The sequence below is a fragment of the Cricetulus griseus genome, chromosome 6 (genome assembly GCF_003668045.3).
Source record: "Cricetulus griseus strain 17A/GY chromosome 6, alternate assembly CriGri-PICRH-1.0, whole genome shotgun sequence".
NCBI lineage: Eukaryota > Metazoa > Chordata > Mammalia > Rodentia > Cricetidae > Cricetulus > Cricetulus griseus.
The window spans coordinates 53228161-53251560 of record NC_048599.1 but is presented as its reverse complement, the minus strand read 5'-3'; the positions used below and the strand labels follow the sequence as shown (position 1 = coordinate 53251560).

The 23400-nt window shown below is 41.4% G+C and overlaps 1 protein-coding gene across 1 annotated transcript in view; it reads right to left on the bottom strand.

Annotated features, from left to right (window-relative positions):
* The window catches only part of Fbn1 (fibrillin 1), a 217741-nt gene that overhangs the window by 16172 nt on the left and 178169 nt on the right, over positions 1–23400 (bottom strand). The window contains exons 46-58 of the mRNA XM_027421965.2: positions 22905–23027; positions 19567–19692; positions 17501–17617; positions 16176–16304; positions 14917–15036; positions 12870–12995; positions 9598–9747; positions 9176–9241; positions 8652–8768; positions 6052–6171; positions 4469–4591; positions 2723–2854; positions 417–542 (exon numbers count right to left, since the gene is read on the bottom strand). Coding sequence (XP_027277766.1) covers positions 417–542; positions 2723–2854; positions 4469–4591; positions 6052–6171; positions 8652–8768; positions 9176–9241; positions 9598–9747; positions 12870–12995; positions 14917–15036; positions 16176–16304; positions 17501–17617; positions 19567–19692; positions 22905–23027 — 1575 coding nt within the window. The remainder of the gene's footprint in view (positions 1–416; positions 543–2722; positions 2855–4468; positions 4592–6051; positions 6172–8651; positions 8769–9175; positions 9242–9597; positions 9748–12869; positions 12996–14916; positions 15037–16175; positions 16305–17500; positions 17618–19566; positions 19693–22904; positions 23028–23400) is intronic.

The window sequence follows — 23400 nt, the reverse complement described above, 5'->3', positions numbered from 1 at the left end:
AGAGAGAAAGGAGGCGTCTGAGGGAAAGAAGAAATCCGTGAGTTGGCAGAGAGGCATCGGTGCAGGCAAGCTTACAACCCTTGGTGCCCCAGACGTGTGGAAGAACAGTCGCAACAGCCATGCTACAGAAAAGGGGGCAGAAAAACACACGCAAGTGGGCCTGTTCACAAGGCCTTAAAAGGCAGCAAGAAGAAAAACCCAAGCTAGCAATTCCGTGTGCAATTAGCAAAGGAAGAATTTTGCTGCAGGGGGGTCTTGAGCCCAACCGACACTCAGTCACTAAGTCATCTCCCAAGGATGAGTATTTTCAGCCCTTTTGCAATTTTTGACATTTTTTTTTTTAAATTTCAAACCAGAAATACTGTTTTCAAGCGTCCCAACATGAAGGCTGAAGGAAGGAGACAGCAGGTACTTACCCAAGCACTCATCCTGTGTGGGGCTGGCTGTGAAGCCATCGTTACACTCACAGGTGTAGCTGCCCAGGGTGTTGAGGCAACGCCCGTTCTCACAGATCCCTGGCTTGGTCTGACACTCATTCTCATCTGTGTAGACAGAGGACAGGAATCATCAGACATTTTAGAGAAAGATGGGGTTTGTTTTTTCCTTCCTTTCTTCCTTCTTCCCTCCCTTCTTCCCTTTCTTCTCTCACTCTATTCAGTTTACTTTGCAAACAGGTAACCTATTCACCTGGTTAAAAACTGGAAATCCAGGAAAGGCCAGGAATAAAATCCATCAAGCTTCTCTTCTTCTGTATTCCTTAGCCACCCAATAACACGCTCCCTCACCCTTGCCCCAGACTGCCAGTTTCTGCTGTGCCCTTCCAGAGATGGATTATACACATCAAAGCGCGCTCGCGCTCGCGCGCGCATGCGCGCGCGCGCGCACACACACACACACACACACACACACACACACACACACACTGTTCTTGTAAGTCATCCATGAGCATTTTCTAAATTCAAATGGCAGCACTTTAGGCACAGGTACATTTTTTTTGTGTGTGTGTGTCTGTTTTGTTTGTTTGCTTTTTGTTTTGTTTTGTTTTGTTTTGTTTTAACTTAGATCTCGCCTCATCTGTACATTAAGAAGATTTCTGAAAGGCCAATTCACACACAGGAGGGGACTGAAGCTTGATTGTCATTGTAGAGATATAGTACTTCATCAGAATAATGTGCCAGTAAGTTGTGTTGACCCAGAAGCAATTGTCTGGACTGATTTTTAGATTCAACATAGCTTGTTTGTAACACTTCAGTAATTATAAGCCATAATTTAATAACCCAATTTGAAAAGTATTAAAATAGCTAGATTATCTTTGGAATATCTAGTGATTGTTTAGATCTGGAGATTATGAACTAACTTCCCCAGTATCTCTCTCATTTGAGGACAGCTTACAGTCCTGAGTACAGGGATCTTGCTGAGAGAGGCAGAAATGGGGAAATGACAGCCAAAAAATGTGCGAGAATTGCTTAAAAACCCCAGTGCTGATGGAGCAGGCCAGTAGCTGCTTAGGAGGCTGGGGTGAGAGAACAGACAATTCAAGCCATGCACAGGCTATAGGGGGACCCCCAAGGCCAGGCTGAGAAGTTTGTAAAACCCTATCTCAGAATAAAAAATAAAATGGCCTGGGAATGTAGTTTAGTCTAGAGCATGTTCCTAGCACATGGAAAGCCCTAGGTTCAATCCCCAGAAGGGAGACAAACAAACAAAAATACCACTGTCCATGCTGACCTCAGACCAAAGGAATCAGAATATGTGAGGGGGAGGCCCACCTCCTCGGGAAGCACTCACTGCAGCTGAGCCTTCAACCTATGATCAGGGCAGGTCCCATATGTGACCATTGGTCCCCATGCTTTGTTCCTCTGAGCTTTGTTCCAGAGTCTACTCTTAAAATTGCCATTCAGTTATGTATCTTAGAGAATTCCAGGGCAATGGGAAACACTTTTTTCCCCTCACTGACAATGTAAAATATAACTTTGTAAAATATAACATTTACTTCTAAATGTACATGCGAGAACTTCCTATTTTCTCCTATATTTGCTGTCTCAAACAAATGTCAAGAAACCTTTTCATAAGAGGTTGGCTGGTAAATATTTTAGGCTTCCTGAGCCCTATAATCTCTTCTGCAACTACTTGATTGCCTCTGTGTCATAGAAGTAACCACTGTGATGTGCACATGGATTGCTAAAAGTGTGTTTTAATAAAACTTTATTCACAAGAGAAGTGGCAGCCTGGAGGGCTGGATTTGCTTGGAAGCTGCAGTTTGCCATTTCTGGTCTAAGGTTGTGATTCTCAACACTGGATACACATTAGAATCACCCAGGAGCTTTAAAACACCAGTGCTTGGACCCACCTCAAGGTAATAGCACATTTCTTGAAGTTAGAGCCACTGTCTTAGAGGTAGCCCTGGTTCAGGGGGACCTATTGCAGGATGTTGGTAAGACAACTGAGTCAACAATGGTGAGGACAATCAGTGGAAAGAACTGTCTCCTGATGGCCACATGTACAAAGGGGCAAAGCTGAAAAGTGGGTGACCCAAGCCTAGCATCAATACAGGCCAAGAGAATAGGGAAAGGCCAGCTCAGAGGAGAGGACAGCAAGGTCTCTCCACCATGAGCTGTGACATGAGGGAAAGAATGCATCATCAACCTGACTCAGAGCTCAGGCCACTTCTGCCCTGTCACTTCAAGTTCATGCCGAGCAATTTGTACAGAGACAGTCTTACCCATGCAGCCCTCTCCATCAGGTCTTCGCTGGTACCCAGGGCCACAGATGCACATGTAAGTGCCTATGAGGTTCTTGCACTCCATTTGTTTTTCGGTACAGTCATGTTTTCCCTCCGCACACTCATCCTCATCTGGAAAGAATTCGTAATCACAACTTACAAACAAGCTGTTTGCTTTTTAAACACAAGATGGTCATCTCTGTTATTTTGATACTGAGCTTATTTCCTTTGGCATCTGTTGGGCATTGATATATTAAAAATGGGAGGGAATATTCTAACCAACTTTGAACTTGGTGAAGAAACTGCTTCCTGACCAACTGATGATCTCATCAGAAGCATGATGCTATGCAGGCCCTTTCTGGATGCCCCTGCTTTATGTTTCACACTCGCCTGTTGAAGAACTTAAATCCTTATGAGTAAATGGAGTAAAAGGGCCCTATGTTATTATAATACAATGTTATTTCATAACAATTAAATAAAGTATTAAAACTGCACTATGATAACATAGTGATGTTATATGTTATAAATATCATGGATTATAATAACAAAACAAACCTGTTACATAATATTATTACAATCTCATATATTATGTGGTATTATTTTAATATGGTAGCATTAACTAATCTAATTAGTAGAATACAGTATCAGAATAGTCATTGTGTAAGTGAAGCTTTAGCTTTAATTTGAGGAAAGGACAAGAGTTCCGAGCATCTTGTTCTCCATCTAAGCTCTGAGAGAGCATCTAAGCTCTCTGTCCTTCATTCCCTTTGCATTGGCTGTGCTCTCACTCTCTACTTTTGATAACATTGCATTTCTCCTTTTTCTTTTTTCTTCCACATTCTAAGCTGAGGCATTTGGACTCTCTTGTGCATGGTAAGGAACTCTCAGTTAGGGTAGCTTCTACTTCATACAAAACTGGATTTTAGCTATTCTGAGAGACCAGGTTTCTTGCTCATTAAAAAAGCACATTTGGATCCTTCAAGAATAGCTCCAGTTCCTATGATTCAGCCTGATTCCACACTCTGGAGATTGTCAGTGTTCAGTAATTCATTTAAGGGGAATGTGCTAAGGAACACAGATTTTATCACCTAACTTTTGAAACAGAATCTCCTTCTGTTATTTTATATCCTCAAAGCTTTTTGTTCTTTTGAGATTTATTAATGTGTATGTATGTATCCACATGTAGGTACCCTTGGATGCCAGAAGAGGGTGTCAGATCCCCTGGAGCTGGAGTTACAAGCAGTTGTGAACTGCCTGTTTTGAGTATTGGGAACTAAATTCAGTCCTCTGCAAGAGCAGCAAGCACACTTAATTGCTGAGCCGTCTCTCCCGCTCCTTTCAGAATATTTAATATATACAACCTTCATCATATTTATGACACTAGGATTATTTATTATTATTTTCAATATGTATCAACTTCTACATATTGAGGTCTGAGGATGTTGGGAAATACCTTTGTACAGAAACTATGTACAACTTCATAGAATGACTGACATGTCTTAGACATGTAATGCACAGCAAACTAATCAAAGGTCTGCAGTACAGCCCTCACTGGGCTTATTGTGCCTCTTGTTACATACAATCTAGAGGTAAAGAACTAAATGGCAACCCCTACATTTGCTATGGATTAGGAGACTACACTCAGTTCCCAGCCCTGATCTACTAAGGGAAGGTTTTGAAGGACATCTGCCCTTGTACACAGGGACAGAGCATTCTGGCTTGGATGAACTCTAACAGGACTCCCACCTTTGCACATCCTTCTGTCTTCTCGTAGAACGTATCCAACAGGGCATTTGCATTCATAGGACCCATAGGTATTTACACACCGGAAGGCACAGAGCAGAGGATTCTGGGCACATTCATTTATATCTGCAGTAAAAGAAAGTAAAATAATGGAATGATGACACCAAGAATGACAAAAAGAGAGAAATGTACTTTTATTAAAGTTGAAAGTCTTCCTTATCATAAGAATGAATAGATCGAGAAAATTATAAAAATGAGCTGATGATTTTATTTCTGGCATACACATGGTGGCCATATGTCTATATCTCTCAGCACAGTCTCCAAACTCATTGTCCTGGTACAATTATGAATTTGCATGAATGAGAAACAAGAGGTCCACCTTGTGCAACTGGAAGACTCAGGTTGACCAGTTGTCTCTTCCTTTGTTCATGGATTATGGATCATCTTTGCTTCCTTCAACTAAAGCAATTATGGTCAGAAGACAAGCTCAGCCCTATAAATGCTTAGCTACTTCTCCTTCCCCAAACAAAGGCTCCTATGAGACAACAGGCATACTTCTGCCAAAACAGAGTATTCTGGTCATTATACACTTAGAGAAATGCACTTTACATAGATGCTCAAGTTCTAGTCCCGATTAAAAGATGACTCTACCTTTCCTGGGCAAAGTGACTCTTCTAGAGTTCATGGTTTAGAAATATCAACATGCATTTTCCAAAAGTAAAGGTTGAGTGCAAACCACAACAATGATCATTTTGCTTCCCAAGAACAATGGTGTGGATGGAGAACAAGACTGAGTGTCCAGGTCATGGTTTATTCACAACCTCTAAAGGTTCACAATACTGTGAAGGTACCAACAGCCTGTACCTCTGGTAAAGGGCTTTCTTCAGTACCCAATGTTCCCTTCCATTCTTCTCTTACACTAGAGAACCTCAACTTGAACAGCACCTGGGTTATCTGGACAGTTGTTGTGCCCTACTTGTAGAGTTTGTGATTTAGTAATCTAGAATGAGGCCAGAAAATTTGCATTTTTTGAAATTTCCTGGGGGGTGCTAAGACAAATCATCTAGGGACCAACAACTCTTTGGCACTCCCTAATCTTTCCTTTTCCATACTCCCTTCCAGGCAGTCATATTCACAAATAATTTTCAGATGCTTTTATGAGTTAGGCAACCTCCCTATGGGATTGTCTCCAGATGAACATAGGACGTCAGTGGTTATCTAGCTCTGTGTACAGATGTTTCTAAAAGGAGAAAAGAAGAACACAAAAGAGGAGGAAAAAACTCTTGGAAACAACAATAACAACAAAAAAGGAAATAGAAAGTAAGACAGGAGTCGTATTGAAAAATAAGCCGTGGAGACACACCAATAAACATTCTGATATAGATAGTATAACTTCTGTTATAAGCCCCCCATTTTTTTTATACTTCCTGCAAAGATGAGGCCACACAGAGAAGAAATGATGCAACAGCCCACTAGGCTCAGATGTTCTTAATTAATTATGAAAGGTATTTGATTAAGACTGTAGTCAAGCAACTGTTCCCATGATCAGCATATGCAACCAACTCTTCTGTATTTGTGGCACTTGCCTTCACATGTCATCATTGGACCAGGTTCAAATCCCTCCTCACAGGTACATTCAAAACCTCCAATCACATTCTTGCAGGTCCCATTTCCGCAAGGATTGCCCACAGAACATTCATCAGTATCTGCAAGTGATCCGAAGTGGAGAAAGGTGAGTGGAGATGAAATGGGCTCAGACGCAGATACCACACTTTTCATTCTCTCCTAGTTCTTGGGTCTGCAATGTCTTGCTTAGTTCTCCTGTTCTTGAAAGGAGGGAATGTGCGTGCCTTCAGAACACAGGTTTATACGGGGAGTTTGCCCTTGCTCAATGGCAGAGACAATGAGAGATCTGACCATCCAGCCCTTATAGTTCCCATGTGGTTTTCTGCAGCCTGTCCTGAGGGAGAAGTGAATCTTTCACTGGGACTACATGCTCTGATGACTAAAATAATGTCCCTACATGCAGCCAGGGGTTTCTGCTGGTCTGAAGACAAAAATATTCAGTTGTCCTCCACATTACATCACTGCACAAGAAGGCTTACACATGATGGAGTCTTGCCAGATATAAAATAGAAGTCTAAACTTAACGCAAAGTAAGAGACCTAAGGTTAAATAGAATTAATATACTGGATAAAACCCAACATTCAAGTAGATTTTGTTGAATTTGTTAAAACCCAGATGGTTTATATTAGAAAAAAAAGGCTAGAAAAAAAGAGAAATTATGTTTAGGCCATAACCTTTCTAAACAACTATGGAGAGAGAACACATTTTACAAAAAAAAAAAAAATCGCTAAAAAATACAGATGTCTCCTAACCCATCCACCTGGGACATCCACTGTTCATATTCCTCACCCAGGCCTTAGGGAGAATATTTTCCCCTGGGAAAGAAAGACTCCTATTTTTAGAAATAGCATTGCTATTTCTAAGCCCAGGAAAATAGTGGGCTCTTGTCAAGGGTTCCTCCTTGGAGAGGAGGCTCTTTTTGCACATACGTAGTAGCAAACTAAAGATTCCAAAAAGATAAGATTGATAAAAATTTGTTTCTGTTTTGCTACCAAATGACACTTTATGGCCAAGAATACTGTATCTCCTTTGATGTAATAAAAAGCAACAGTATCTTCCCCTATAATGAGACTGATGACTGCCTTATATGCTATCCTAGAGCCCTCATCCAGTGGCTGATGGAAGCAGAGGCAGACATCCACAGCTAAACACTTAACTGAACTCTGGAATCCAGTTGCAGAGAGGGAGGAGTGAAGAGCAAAGAGGTCAGGTCCAGGCTGGTGAAACCCACAGAAACAGCTGGCCTGAACAAGGGGGAGCACATATACCCCAGACTAATGTCTGGGAGGCCAGCATGGGACTGATCCAGACCCCTCAATGTGGATGTCAATGAGGAGGTTCCAGCACTCAATGGGCCCCTAGTAGTGGATCAGTATTTATCCCTTGTGTAAGAAGGGACTTTTGGAGCCCATCCCACATGGAGGGATGCTCTCTCAGCCTGGACACATGGTGGAGGTTCTAGGCCCTGCCCAGGATGATATGACCAACTTTGGGGAACCCCATGGAGGGCCTTACCTCCCTGGGGAGCAGAGGGGGGATGAGGTGGAGAGATGGTGGGGGGTTGGGGAGAGGGGAGGGAGAGGGAGAAGGGATTGACATGTGAAGCAGCCTTGTTTCTAATTTGAACTAATAAAAAATAATCTCTTGGGAAAAAAAAAAGAATAGCAATGGCCTAAATCAGAGACTGCAACTGGTGTCTACCAGGACTAGTATCTGCCAGGACAAGATTTTCAAGCTCAGGAAATCAATAAAAATCAAGTTTTTTTTTTTTTTTTAAACCCAACCAACAAACAGTATCATTGCAGTTTAGAGCAGTGTGTGTAATTTGAAACAAATCACTTCATTTGCATAATAATACACTCAAGGGTGGGAGAGGGTGAATTATGCTCCCTCTTATTCACTTAGGCTCCCACCCTTAGCCTTCACTGCAGTCTTCAGACCCCCCACTCCTTACATGAAGACAGTACTTTCCAATCTGCACAGACAGACATTCAGTGTCGATACCTCACTTAATCCATGTTATATTACAGCAACATTGCTTTAGACTTCTCGACCATAATACTTTAATCTAGCTTACAGTCAATGTAATTAAGAGTCAATAATCCATACAGGAGCCATTCTTGGACATTTTAATGAAAAGGCTAAAACAAGAAACTGGGGTGGGTGGTCTTTCATACTGCCAAATATGTAATATTTGGCATATCTGCAAATAAAAATTTGTATTTCTGCATATTAAAAGTATAAATTATGGCCACTGACGGTATATTTTTAAGTTGTACTAAGACTTTTGTTTGCTGTTGTCCTTTTCAGTATCTCTTAGGACATGTCCAGTATCTACCTTCTAAGTTAGACAACAAGAGCTATGCAAGGAAAGCCCATCCTTGCTTGGTTCACGGCGGTAGGTCTCTATCTAGCACAGGGTAGGGACCAGCTAGCAGTTTAATTGAAGAATTCCTCAATGGAGGAACAAAACTAGATTTCAACCTTGGTAGAGTAAAAGCCAAGTAGCTCAATTTTTGCATAATACAATTCCAAAGGAAGAGGCTGAGTCACTACTCACCCACACACTCATTCCCTTCTAGAATATAACCAAAGGGACACTCGCAGCGATAGGAGCCATCTGTGTTGATGCATTGTCCATGCTTACAGACATCAGGCTCTTTGCATTCATCCATATCTTAAGTGAAGAAAGAGAAAAGTTAAAAAAAAAAACAAGGTAATTTTCATTTTTGTTTTCTTTTTCTTTTTCTTTTTCCGAGATAGGGTTTCCTCTGTGGCTTTGGAGGCTGTCCTGGAACTCGCTCTTGTAGACCAGGCTGACCTCAAACTCACAGAGATCCACCTGCCTCTGCCTCCCGAGTGCTGGGATTAAAGGCATGCGCCACTGATGCCAGTTGGTATTTTTCATAAACTATTGTCTTTTCAGGGTGTTCAAACAGTAAATATCTAATATCACAATACAACTATCATCCAAGTAATATAATAACAAATAGAAGAGATTATTTCTCCCAGGTAGATACAGAGAAATAAGACCTGGAGGAAGAACAAAGAAGAGGCAGGGAGGACCCAGCTTGGAGCACTCACCAACCGCTGAGTCATCAGGGCCCACGATGATCCCACTTCCAAAGGGGCAGATCTGGCGGAAAGCCTCTGTGGTGGAGATATGCACTCATTAGTGGGCAGCCTGAGGACAATAACGGGCTTCCCACGCCCCCATCCATTGTGTGGTTTAGCCACAAGCTGTATACATTGAGAGATATGAATAAGACACCCCGAAACAAGGAGACATTACCAAGACTCCTAATGATGTGCCTATTCTTCCAATGAATAATTTATAACACAATTAAAAAAGAAAATAACTACCATGCTCTTTTGATAAAATATGCCTCAATGGGCATTCTGATCACACTTGATTACCCTATTGGCTTTAAGGCTTACACTGTCACTCGTTTCGTGGTCATATGTACCTGGGATCATGCAACGAGAAGCCAAGGTGTTAGACTTACCATCTGGCTCCGTGGGGCACAACTCACAAGGGTCTCCCCAGCCTTCTCCCTTCAGAGCACAGCAGCACTCCTGCTTGGAATGGTTTCTGGATTTGGGTGATGAGCACTTTCCACCTTCAAACTTCGCATAACAGTAGCTCATCCGCAAATCTGCAACACACATCCACAGGACATGTCAGTTGCTTTCCCACGGAATCTTCATTATATGACAGTGGGTCAATGCATTAACCATAGCTATGTTCCATAAGTGACTGGAATTACAAAAGAGCTGAGACTGCTAAAGTCACAGGAAACCAAGAGAAAGATAGGATGAACAAATTTATGTTGCTTTAATCCTCATTCCTCAGCTTAGCCACCTCTCCAAAGCAACCTGATATAAACACTATAACCATGCCAGTCTTAACAGACTTCCAGTTATGACTTCAGGACTGGAACACCCCAGATAGGATCACTCATGAAGGATCTCCTGTGCAATAGCTTTTCTTGCTTGGATTTTATACAACTTTTGGCAAGCAGACTAAGGCAGGAGAGCCTCCTGGTCCTAAGGCATGCTGTCATTCTGTGTCCTATACACCCTAGAACCAAAGAAATGTCCACACCACAGCATAGAACAAACAAAGAAATGCGAAGTGTGTGGAGTGGCCAACTGCGCCACCAGGGGCATTCACCAGAGTAGCCACCCAAGGTATTGTGGGGACAAAATTCAAGTGGGACTTTCTGCAGACTTTACACTCATGTATACATAACTACATCAAAATTAAATTTCCAACCAGAGCCTGTTTAGTGCAATAGAAAGAAGAAGAAAAAGGAAGACAAAAGGGAGGACTTCGGATGGGTGCAGGCACAATAACCTTCCTTTCAAAGAATATACGCACTTCTTTATATTCATTACTGCTCTGCAAACACGAAGCAAGAGGAGAGCTTTTTCTTAGGAAATGCTCCAATGTTGCATGACATAATTTTGGAAACCAACTTTTCCAGTTTGTATAGAACAGATTGGGTAGTGAGCAGTGAGCTCATCTAGGGGTCTGGAATGTGTTTCTTCTTCTAACTTGGCTTCCAGAGCCACACACAGCTTGTCTTTCATTACATGGTGACTAAAATCTGCAGATCTGAGGGAACAATTCTGCACTCATTTGTACCATTCCTTTTTTTTCTTTAGGTTCTGACCACCTCTGACTTTTGCATTCTCTACCACCAGTTTTCCAGTTCAGAAAGCATACTCTCATAGCAGTACTTGCCAAATGTTTACTTTGGGGAGAAACACCAAGATTCGATTAATTCTCATTTCTTAGGTACACCCTTTTCATTTGCTTTATTCTTCAAGTTCTTTGTTATATACATTGTTTTGTACAAACAACATTGTTTTTGCCACTTACTCCTGCAACTATCATTAGATTGTTGACATTACTCTAGATCCAGTTTTATCTTCTCTACCACTCTCCTCTACACTTAAAGAAAATAAATATCTTAGATTCAGAGACTAAAATTGATCAAAATGACAGATTCCTTTCTCTGAATCTTGCAGATAAGAATCCTGCTTTATAATGGCACTCAGAGCCAGAGTCTGCCCCTGAGGACAGTGACATTTGGGGCTGTAAAACCCCAAATCAGTGGTTCTGTGAAACTTCCCTATTTTACAGCTACTAGAAGCCTGACTCAATTAGTCACCTTACAAGAAAAATCCCAGTTTCAAAATTTCAGATTCTAGTAGAACCTATTCCGAGTAGGAGATTTGCTGCCAGTCACTTTGATCCTCTAGGTGAGCTTATTTATCACTCAAAGGAGCTTTCTGCAGAGAAACAGAGAAACAGTCCTGTGCTCACACATAGATGCATTTCAGCCAGCGCTCACCAGGATGCCTGTTAACAGCCCATCTGCAAACAGCCTTCTCTGACCTCTGAAATTTCTGTGGAATTATGAAAGTCCCTGCTTGCATTCCTCAGTTCTGGCTGAGTATGTGGCAGGGTTCTCACAGCTGGACTGGTTCTTCCTGCAATGTCAGCTTGCCCTGTGACAGGCCAGTGCAAATTGAATTAATAGCCTTGGAGTTTCCCCTGGCTTGCCACATCGGCAGACTTGCTCGCTCGCACCTGGCTTCTCACTGCTTTCTTTCCGAATGCAGGCCAAGCCAAAGACACAAATGGGGGGGGGGAGGTAGAAGTCAGACTGTAGCACACAGGCAGAATTTCTACTTGAATCCTGCTCTACCCCTAGTCACCATTCTGAAACACTGGTGGTCCTCTGACAGTTCCCTACAAGATCAAACCAGCCAGAGAATTTGCAACTTTCCCCTTCATACTTCTGCAGTGACCAACTGAAAAAGTAAAATCATAACCAGACAGAATGATAACAACAAGCATTCATAGCTGATGAAGAGACAATAAAACTGTTGTGCACACAGTAGGATTGTTTGGGTGGGTATTGGTATGGTTTGGGTGAGCAAACTGCATTTTCTACACCATTGAATGGCTTCTCTGGCCTAAAACCTGGCAGGGCCTAGAACCCCAAAGCCATATTTTAGAATTTTAAATTATATTCTAAACCTATTATTTGGTGATATGAAGCAAACCACACATACAAAACAAGCAAACAACCAAATAAAAGCACAAGGCAACCTACAGACTCTGACAGAAGTTGTAAATGTAAATATTTATGGGCCTTCCCCACCCTGTAATTCATTAAACTAGTTTGTATAAGTATAGCCAAATAACAATTGCATTGTTTAGGAATGTCTATAAACAAGTTTCTGGGTTTTAACCAAACATTGTTTTGTGTTTACTTTCAGAGTCTTTTAAAGTTACTCTGGCAAACCCTTGAATATTTTTTGCCATCGACAAGTATTAGTCTGTTTCCCCAGAGAATGCGGAAGGGAAGATGGGCATCTTTCTCGGGGGACAGGTGATCAGTTTGCATTTTCTCTGTCTGAGGGTCTTGGTTTGCACCTACATTCATAGGCTGCAGCTTCCTATAGCTGATCTCCTCCAGGTTCTTGAGGTTGCCCCCACTGAGAAGCCTATCAGCATCTGTGCTTGTAGGAGGGAGAGGGGTCTAAGTGCCAAGGAAGCTGTATAAGCAACTGCAAGGTGATGGATGAGTTTTTAACCTCCAAAGTAAAAATGAACCTTCGGGCATCTGGTAATCATTAGACCCGTGGGTGAATGAAACATCTTCCTCTTCACCAAGAGGCAGAGCTTTGCCATGTTTAAAACGTAAGACCACAACAAATAAACACAGAACAATGAAAGTCCAATGCTTTCAGAAGCATTTACCTTGGCACCTTCTTCCAGTTGAGGACAGGGAGAACCCGTCTGGACATAGACATTTGAAACTGCCCTCGGTGTTGCTGCAGGTCCCCAAGGCACAGATTTCTGGTTCTTCAACACACTCATCAATATCTAAAAGAGTTATACATGTCAGAGTGAGAATGTTGTGGAGACCCCATTAGTCACAAATCAAAAACGTACATGTTCAGGGTTTGAGTGGTTTCAGAACCATTCTGATAGGGAAGCAATTAACTGTGATATTATTTTAAAGTGAATTTTTGACAAATCTTGATGCAAAATAGAATTTGTAAGAACTTTCTAAGAGTTGAAATGATGGGCCCCTTAATCATGGAGGTGCAAGGCCAGTCATAGAAATGATGAAGCCTTTACTTGTGGAGGTGCAGGGCCAGCCACAGAAACGACAACTCCCTTACTCAGGGAGGTGCACAACCAATCAGAGAAGCTGCACTAACTCCACACCACACTGATGTTGGAAAGAGGTAGAACTCCAGCCCCCTGCCTCATCATTGTACAGCACAAGTCCAGGGCTGATCTCAGTGTAAGCTGGTTTCTCTCCACTCAATAATGGAGCTTTCTCAACACCCCATGCTGTAGCCTTAAAAACATCAATAGCTATATAAATAAGCACAATCTTATGCCAGAAGATGACTCTGATCTGCAAGATAGTTTTCCTGACGATATGAAAATGTTGTAAAGATCAGGGCTATTCTTTCATCACAGAGCTACTAGGAACTGAGTAAATATGAATTAAGGGCTCTTTCATTTAGCACATTAGTACATCATACCACCAGCTTGGAGTACCCATTGAGAATTCAGAGTGGCTCGGGTAACCAATGTGTGGTATAAGTTTTCCTAAGAGACTCCTAGCCCATGGATGTTGGCCTGACTGTATAATTACATATCCCTTCTCTTTCAAAATTATCTGTTTAGTGAATAAGTCACACAATCATTCTACTTTTGTAAAAAGAGTGACTACTCTTCTGAAAAAAATTCACCCATTCCCTGTGACTTTCAGCCAGAATTTATAGTGAAGGAAGGGGGTAGTCTTAAATTTGGGCTGTGCTGTCTCAGTTAAAAAAAAATTAGAAAACAGTATTAAGTTCTGCCAACACCAACATTATTTACATGACTTTGTTCTAAAGGTTCACCTAAGGGGAAGGCAAGAAACTAACTCTGTTATCTTGCCTTAATATTGTAACTATCATACATTAGATATTCTAGAAATAAGCAATCAAAGTGATTATTTTCTTGCACAATGCAAAACCAGCTTCCTCATCACTCCATGTTCAAAAAATAACAAAAGAAAAAAATTGAACAACTCTTCCAAACTTCATTTTGATGTTTCTACTTAAAATATCACCACTGGAATGTGGTGTAAATTGGACTTATACTAAAATTTCTCATTGGCAGTATTAAAAGTAGAGACAACTCAAACCCATTGTGATGACTGGCAGACCTGTTTAAAGGTAGGGGGTGTGAACTATGTGACTTCTTGAGAATCCATCCAACCCTATTTATTTGTGAAGTTCTTGGAATGAATAGCCTTCACTTAATGAAAAGGAATCTGTGCTGAGGTTAAAGGAATGGAATGCACGGTAATATTTGTTGAGAACTTATTCTCTAACATACATTTCTACCCACCTACGACTGAAGACATCGTAGACAAACTATACAACCACTTTCACCCAGCCTTGAACGTGGTGGACACTTAAAGAGCTTAAGTGGATGTGTGAGCTGTTTTTAGCTGTCAGCTATGGCCACTTAAAAATCATCTAATTCAGGAACACCATCAATGAGAAAGATCTAGGGCCCCCAAAGCAGCCTGTGTGTGGAGAAAATTAATACCCCCAGTGATCAGGACAAGAATTGGCCTTGACAGAAGAGGAGGTCCAAAATCATACCCTCTGAGTTAGATTTAAAAAAAAATACATGAAAGTATTTCAAACTGAAAATGTCATTACAAAAATGTGTGATTTCAGTGATTCTAGTGCCATGCCCCAATCCTTCTCATTTCCCAGCAGCAGCCTCTGACCTTCACACTTGTCCTGCTGTAGACTATACCCAGGTGGGCAAATGCATCTGTAGGAGCCATCCAAGTTCTGACAGGTTCCAGGTGCACATTTCCCAGGATCCAGAGCACATTCATTGATATCTGCAGAGAAAGTAAAGCCAGAGAGAGGCTCCTGCTGGCATGATATCCATTAAACCGAAAACTCAAAGGAACCAGAATCAAACCAGAGAAGCATACAGCACTCATTAAAGGCCACAGAACTCCCCCAAAGACAAAGCAATTGCTTTAAAAGCTTTCTAAAGAGTGCAATACAGCCACATTTTATTCTGCCTGCCACAAATTACGTATGCCAAGAAAAGTGTAGTGTGTGCAAGGGGTTTTAAAGACACTTAAAAGATTCTGTGAACTTACCTCTGGAGAGGTATTTTGAGCAAAACATAATGAATCACAGCTATTATGTAAACATTTAACAGTTAAAATGTTTTCCAAGACTATAACCTAATTTTAAAAGAAGAAAAATGATACGTATGCACTTTCTTAAATTAAAAATAAAGTCTTATAGAGTAAAGGATTACCAGCCTACAATCCACACTGCCAGAGAAGCTAGTAAACAAGGAGGACCCTAAGAGAGACTTACATGGTCCCCTGGAGAAGGGGAAAGGGTCAAGATCCCCTGAGCAAACTGAGAGCACGGGAAGAAGGGGGGAAACTATGAGAACGAGACGGGAAGAAGAGGAAGGATGCAGAGGTCATGAGGGAGCAGGAAGGTTGAGTCAGGGGAAGAATAGAAGACAAGTTATGTGATGGGTAGGGTTTTAGTTGGGGGGTGGTAGGAGAGGACAGGAGGGAGAAGGGAACAGGGATTTTTATGTAAAACAATCTTATTTCTAATTCAAATTAAAAAATGATAAAAAATTAAAAATAAAGTCTTTACAGGCAAGATTAGTGGCCCATAGCAGGATTAGACAGAGACTGCCTGATTCTGGGTTGGGCCTCTGGGGACGTTTGTTTTCCTTCCTTTCTTTTTAAATTTAAAGACTTCATAAGTACAATGCATTTTCATACTTTCACCTTCCTTGTCTCCCTCCAACTCAGTCTTCATGTTCTCCCAACACCCCTCCTGAATTTATGATTCTATATTTATTTTTCTGTTACACACACACACATATACATACACACACAAATTTAGTATTTCCCTTATTTGCACATGTTACAGCTTGACCCCTTAGGATTGGCCTGTCCTTGTCACCCTCCTGGGCCTTGCTGGGCCCTGCACTCACCCACACAGGTCCTGCCATCAGGAGCCACCTCGTAGCCCTCGTTGCACCTGCACTGAAAAGACCCCACCGTGTTGACGCACTGGCCATTTCTGCAAAGGTTCCCATTTCCAGTTGCACATTCATCAACATCTGAAAAAAAAAATCTTCGTTAAGTTCCAAAGAAAATGTCAAAATCCCAGCCATCATTCTAGACTTTGGTGGCCTTTGTGGACTCAGCCAAACATAAGAAATTACAGTGAAGGTCTGGTTTCAGCCACAGGCCCAGCTGTAGGAACCCATCCAAATATAATGAAAAGATTACATTATCATATTAAAGCTGGTAATTTGCATGATAATTTTGTAGCAGCTTTGCCTAGAATTTGTATTTTTTGACTTTTTGCATTTTTTTATTTAAAAAATTTAATTAGTATCCACAGAATTAGGTTTCATCGAGAAACTTTCAAACAAAATGTTTTTGTAGATTTTCTGCTCCACTCGGACTCTTCTGGGCTCTTTTCACCCCCAAACCTCCTTTTGCTTTCAGTTCTAATATGTACCTCTGCCTTCCACATGCTTCCTCAATACCCGCTTCCCCCCATTTCTGGTCTCTTTATTTTAGATTTATTTTAAAAGGTAAAACTGATTTAATATATACATAATCCAGATGAAGTCTTACTTCAGTATTGCAATTAGAAGTATTTGCAATTAACTCCTAACTCTATAGAGTATTTGATTCATTACTGTTTCTTAGCATCCCTTCTCTAAAATATTTAGTTTAGAATAATGGGTTTCATATGGCGGTTGCACCTTGCTCACACTCACATTCCTGGTACCCTCCCTGTCCTTCCTGCCCTCCCAATGACCCGTCCTGATCCCGAAACATTCTTCCTTCTGCCTCATGTCACATGTATATATGTTTTATATAGTGCACACAAAAAAGTTAAATCTAGGTTCTGCATCTGGGAGAAAATGTCTTACAAAGGGGATTTTATACCCTTAATAACTTGTTTATTTGAAGAGAGGCTGCAGAGAGGCATCTAGGCAAGGAGTTCCACACTCTTCTACAATTGTGCAATTTATAGATTTGCTTTTGTATATGGTGACCTAAAGCATTTATCTTGAAATGTACTTAAGTTAAATCGAAGTAGCTATAAAATTATAGATGCTGATACACAGTTTCATAAAAGGCAAAAGAGTTACTAAATATGATTTTTAATTAACACGTTATATTTGTTAGTCAAGTGACCAACTGTTAGATAAAAGGTTGCACGTATTGAAGAGCAACCTGTACCCTGACTGTGATACAGGCAGGTGCATGACTTGGTGACATTCTTAGGCATACTCACCTATGCAGTCATTGTTGTGAGAAAGTATGAAGCCATGATTGCAGCGACAGTTGAAGGAGCCAATTGTGTTTCTGCAAGTCCCGTTCCCACAGGCATCTCTCTCACACTCATTTATGTCTAGGAGGAAGAAAGGCCAGAGAGAGACACCATGACTAAAGGAGAAAGATTATGCCATTGAAGATGCTGAAAAGCAGTTGGGGCTGCAGACCTTCTTCCCCAGGAGGCTGGAATGTTTTGGCTGATGGCATCAGTGCCCTGGAGAAGCTGAGGTCAGAGTCTACACCTTGGAAATCGAGTGTTTCCTCACTTGGCACATGGGAGGAGGCAAGATGAGGACATGCAAACTGTACAGGAATTTTATTCTATTTGCTTCTCAAATTCTCCACCCTTGCCACTCTGCTCAAATATTTTCACTTGAAAATGGAAAAACTTCTGTGTGCATCTGGACCGTCATTTGTCACCCTCTTTGGCATACTTCAGCTTTCAGGAATTGTACTCCAAGTTACCCCAAAGTTGTGACTCATCGACTTTGCTCTGCAATCAGCAACAGAACTCCACTCTCTAGCTAATCTGCCACTCTGGACTCTTTTCCTTTTTCCCTTCAGTGATAACTTGGCATTCTCTCTGAACTCAGCTAAGGGATGTGATGGTACTCAATTAGACTCAGTTCAGAAGCCCATTTGTCTTTTTTATTTATTGGTCTATGACTTTTCTCTTTTTATTTATTGGTCTATGGTTTTTCTGTTTGGTGCATTGTGAAGCTTATTCGAGCAACTTGAAGATTGGTCCATTTCACCACAGCAGCTAGCATCTTTCTTACATACTATATTATGGGGGAAATAGAAAAAATAGTTATTTGTGATTCTGATGGAGAAGTTACTGCTAGTTCCCCAGTACCTTGAATGTGGACTGAGCATCACATTCTGATAAATGAGTCACTACGTCATCCACCTGAGAATTGGGAAGGCACAGCAAATCTGTTGTGTTCATCCACAGCCAAGCCTGTTAAGTTCTTTGTTAAGATACATTCTTTGTTGGCAGGTTCCAGAAAGTTCAAATGGAGAGAGAGAGAGAGAGAGAGAGAGAGAGAGAGAGAGAGAGAGAGAGAGAGAGAGACTGAGAGACAGAGAGAGAGACAGAGACAGAGACAGAGACAGAGACACAGAGAGAGACAGAGAGAAACAGAGAGACAGAGAGAGAGACAGAGAGAAAGAAAAAAGAGGGGCAGATTCCTGTGGCAATGCAAGGAAGGCTAAGAGCTGCCCTGGAATGTCCAGGACAGTTATGGAGAAGAAACATCATTCATCAGTGGACCTAGTTATAGCAAAAGGCAAGTGGTTTAACCAGGGCTCTGGAGGCTGTTTTTCCAGGATAAGTTTGATTCAGGGGCTTAAAGACCCTCAAAGGCCCAATGGATTTGGCCTTAAATTAGAAAAAGAAGGAAGGAAAGTGAGGCCATGACTGTTCCATATTGTAGAGTCCTCTGACAGTACTGAAAGGGGAGGACTTGAAACCTTCACTACCTCCTTCCTCTTTTCCCACAGGAAAATGATCTTCACTTTCCCCCCTTTTGTAACAATTTTTAATTTTCCTTTGAAGATTTGGTACAAACTGGAGACCTTTCATACATTCAAAGGTAAATCTGGTCTGCTAAGGGAGCCCTCATAAATACTACCTAAAGTCGAACACTGTTACCATTAATACAAATTAAGGCGTTGTTTCAATATACTTCTCAATTTATCTGTTAAACACTTTTTTCTGTGTCTGGAAATGTGACTCAGTGGTAGAGGGCTCCCCTAGAATGCATGAAGCTGTAAGTTTGATTCCATACTGCAAGAAAAGGATTTCTACACATTGGCAGTTTAATGAATATCAAGGAAGAAGGTTATTGTGTTCAGATTGTCAAGAACTAGGTGGTGTGTCACTGTATACCCACTATTATTTTTGTCTTGTGAATAGCCCACTAATTGGCAAACAACTTAGTATTAAATCTTGCACTTACTCGGATACAAATGAGTTCTTCGGTAAGATCTGAAGAAAAACACAGAGTGTGAGCACACACTTACCCAAGCACATGGTTTGATCTGCATTTGTCTTGAAGCCTGTATGACAAAGGCAGTAGAAGCTTCCCACTGTGTCGATGCACTGCCCATGGCTACATATGTTGGGGATTTCTTGGCACTCATTTCGATCTGCAAATCAAAGGCATTTTAGGTGGACATTATGTACATCTGCATGTTTTCTTACACAGAAAGGAGACTCAGGTCGTAAAATTACTGAACAGCTTTTTTTTCCCCAGGAATTTCTCTTAGAGTTAATCCTAACTCTTGAAATGCAGGTAGTGAAGCAGACACTGGCATTCTGTCCATTTTCACTTTGAAATCAGTTAGATCTTACTTTATTTAGTACCAAGTGAACCAATGAAACAGCTGCCTCCACCAAAAGTGTCTTGAAAGAGGGAAACAAATACTTAGAATGGGGATAAATGTTTTATAAAGTGCCCGAACAGCATCTCAGATTGTGAAATTAACATCTCTACATTTTGCTGCTAAAGATCATGGACACTTGGGGCTTCCTTTGAAAATTTGTGGCAAAGTCATATTATGCCTTTACTAATGGAACCATGTCATAATGGAATAGATGCTCATAGTCTTATTGCTTTGTCTCACTCCTAAAGCTTTCACTCTACCACATCCTGTTTTTAGTTGCAAATCCCTGCTGTTTATCTACTGGTCTACAGGCCCACCATTCACGTCACCTCAGAATGACAAGGCCTGACCATGGCTTATCTACTAGGTCTACAGAGCCACAGTTCACTGTTACCTCAGAACACGACAAGGCCTGACCCTGGCAGAGATGCTTCTCATAGCCTTTTCTAAGCAGAACTGACCAATCAAGACACTGTCTCAAACACAGGGGGAGTTGGGATTACACAGCTCAGAAACTATGGCTAGCCTACAGAGAAAACAGTTAACAAATCTCACTATTCTCACTTGAGAAAATATTTAAAATGAAGAACGGATGGGCAAAGAAAGGAGACTTTCACTTTCATGAGCAGAAAAGGCAACTGCCCTGGAGGAAGGCCGCTCACCATCAGGATCTAGGAGTATGCAAGGACCAGATACATGTCTTAGATCTCTTTTATCCCATTCTATGACCTTTTATAAGACAAAATATGGAGTGCTTGGAGCTTCTGGTGATGAAGCAAAAGGTACTATTTTAGAGATCCTAACGGTGGAGTGTTCACTTCTCGGGGTCCAGAAAACTAAGAATCTGTAAGATCTAGGGTTCTAGTTTCCAGGAGATTACATCTGAGGTTTCTTGGGAGGCTTGACCAAACTTTGGAGTAGGGCAGGTTCCCAAGCAGAAACAGCAGAGATCAGAAGAAAGTGGCTGGGGATATAGCTGGGAGAGGCATTTCTAGAGGGCAGGATTTTCTATTGAGGATTGAAGGGTGACCTGAGCCCCCCCCAGCATCACCCTGAGCATCCCCCTCAGCTCCGCCTTAACATCCCCCTAAGCATCCTTTTCAGCTCCCCCTCAAATCACAGCTAGGACCAATGTGATTTGGAGTTTGAAACAACATGTCTATGAATTCAAATTAAAATCTCATCGGATGATATTTTCATTCAAATAGAGGCAGAGAGGAATGCTTTGCATTACACTCTGAAAACTGCCAGGGTAAGACAGTGCTTAAAAACCGTTTTTAAAAGGATGGTGGCCAACAACTGTAATCACAGCACTCAGGAGCTGAGACAGGAGGATTGTGAACCTGAGGCCAGCCTGAGCTAAAGAGCAAGATCCTGTCTCAAAAAATAAACAGCAAAAGTGAGATGGGAATGAAGATACTTCTAGAATAAATTCTTCAACCCTCAAAGCTGAACAGTTACAAAACTCAAGGGCTTCAGGAACTGAGGGAAGTTGAATTGTGGGCTGTATAAACTGCTCACCCAGGCTTATCCTGATAGTACCAGATGCAGTTAATGTTAACATTCAATAAGGAAGCATAAAGGGCTTAAGCTGGAGTAGGCTGCGGCTGGTTGGCTTTTGTTAGTCTATAAATAAGCCAACTTAATGGCCAGCAAATGGTCTAAAATGGCATAGTCAGTATGAGCAGTCACTCTTTATTTTAACTGGACTTATTTCACCCAACTCAGAAGAAATATAAATTAAAAGTAAAATGCAGGGAAGTTGAGCTAGCGCCAAAGGTTGCCAGGGTGTAGTGCTTCATATCAGGAGAGCCGCATGCTTCCTGTTCTGTGTCTGTACTTCACGGATAATCTCAGCTCCATTGACAGAATGCTAAATACTTGCACATGCTCCTTTAAACCCGACAAAACAAATCTGATTCGAAAAGTGGTTTTTCTTTTCTGTTCTTACACCCTCTTCCCACCAAGGTCTCATTAAACAATGGAAAATACCCTTCAGAGAGCAGCGTACTTCCCACCACTTAATCAGCACAGGCCAGGAGAGCCAAGGAAAACGTGACCATGGTCCCTGCAAGTTGTTTCATTCACAAAAGCACAAAAACCCAGGAAACTCACTTGGAAGTGAGACCTGAGCAGGTTGACATATTCTTCCTGACCATAAAAGTGCTACGATTGTAACCACACTGAAGCTCACAGGAAGACCAGTGGGTCTGAAGTGTTAGCTTGCCTCTGAGCTGAAACACAAGGGTCTTCCTTTCCATGCCACTAGTTATGGAGACCATCAAATGTTGACTACATTTAGCACCTGTGTAAGTTGACAACACACTCTCTGCTTACTTACACCATATCCTGACAAAGGTAGACTGCAGACATTCCTAACCTTTAGCTTACTGTACGTAGATCCAGTGGAGGCGATGAGACTCTCAATGTTTGCTGCCTTCAGGGAGTGATTTTTTTGTCAGTAAGATGTTTGGGAAGATAAGGGAGTGGTGGCAGTGGTGTGTGTGTGTGCTTTAAGTCTGTTAATACAGGAAAATTTGCTCCAACTCAAGGTAGTACATCCTTCCAGCATACATGGAGGAGGTCGTGAAAACGTTCCCTGTCTAAGGGAAATTATGTAGAAGCAAATAATAATAATAATAATAATATATTTATTATAGTAATTATAATAGTAATGATTTAGTCATGAACACTGATTTTATGTGTGTGGGGAGGTGGGCATTTCTGGGTGAGGTAGGGACACAGGCAATCATTTATGTAAATGACATGTTTTGCTTTGCAAATACCTCACCTATAAAGGAGGCAAAAAGCTAAGTGTTTAGATAGTCCAACAATTTTCCTGTTTTTTTTTTCTCTTTAGTTACTTTGAGTTTAAAAACCTGAATCTTTACTTCTATTCCTTAATCTTAGAATCTCCGAAGAAGTGCAGGTATCAGAACTGTGATGGCTATGGTCTCTGAATGGGTGCTACTTACCGTTGCATTGGCCTGTGGAGGTGAGGCGGTAGCCCGGTTTACAGTCACAGCGGTAGCTGCCTGCAGTGTTGACACACTCTGCATTGCGCTGGCACACAGGGCCATTCTGACACTCATCGATATCTGTAAGCAGCAGAAAATTTAATTCAAGGGAGAAATGGTATGTGTTGAGGCAGTGATGTACATCTTCCTGTTTCTTCTATCTTTTGAAATGACAGCAATGGGTATTTGTAGCAGATTCACTCATAATGGCAAGAATTTGAAAGCAACCAAGATACCCTTCAGTAGGTGAATGCATTATACACACACTGTGCTATATAAAGATGGTAAAATATCAGTCAATATTCTAGTGAGCTGTCTAGCTACATGAGACACTCACATATGGATTAATAAGTGAAAGAAGCCACATGAAAAGGCCAAATACTGTTCTGATTCCAACTATCTGAATTTCTGGAAAAGGCAAAACTATGGGACTAGAAAGGAGGTTTAGTGGTTT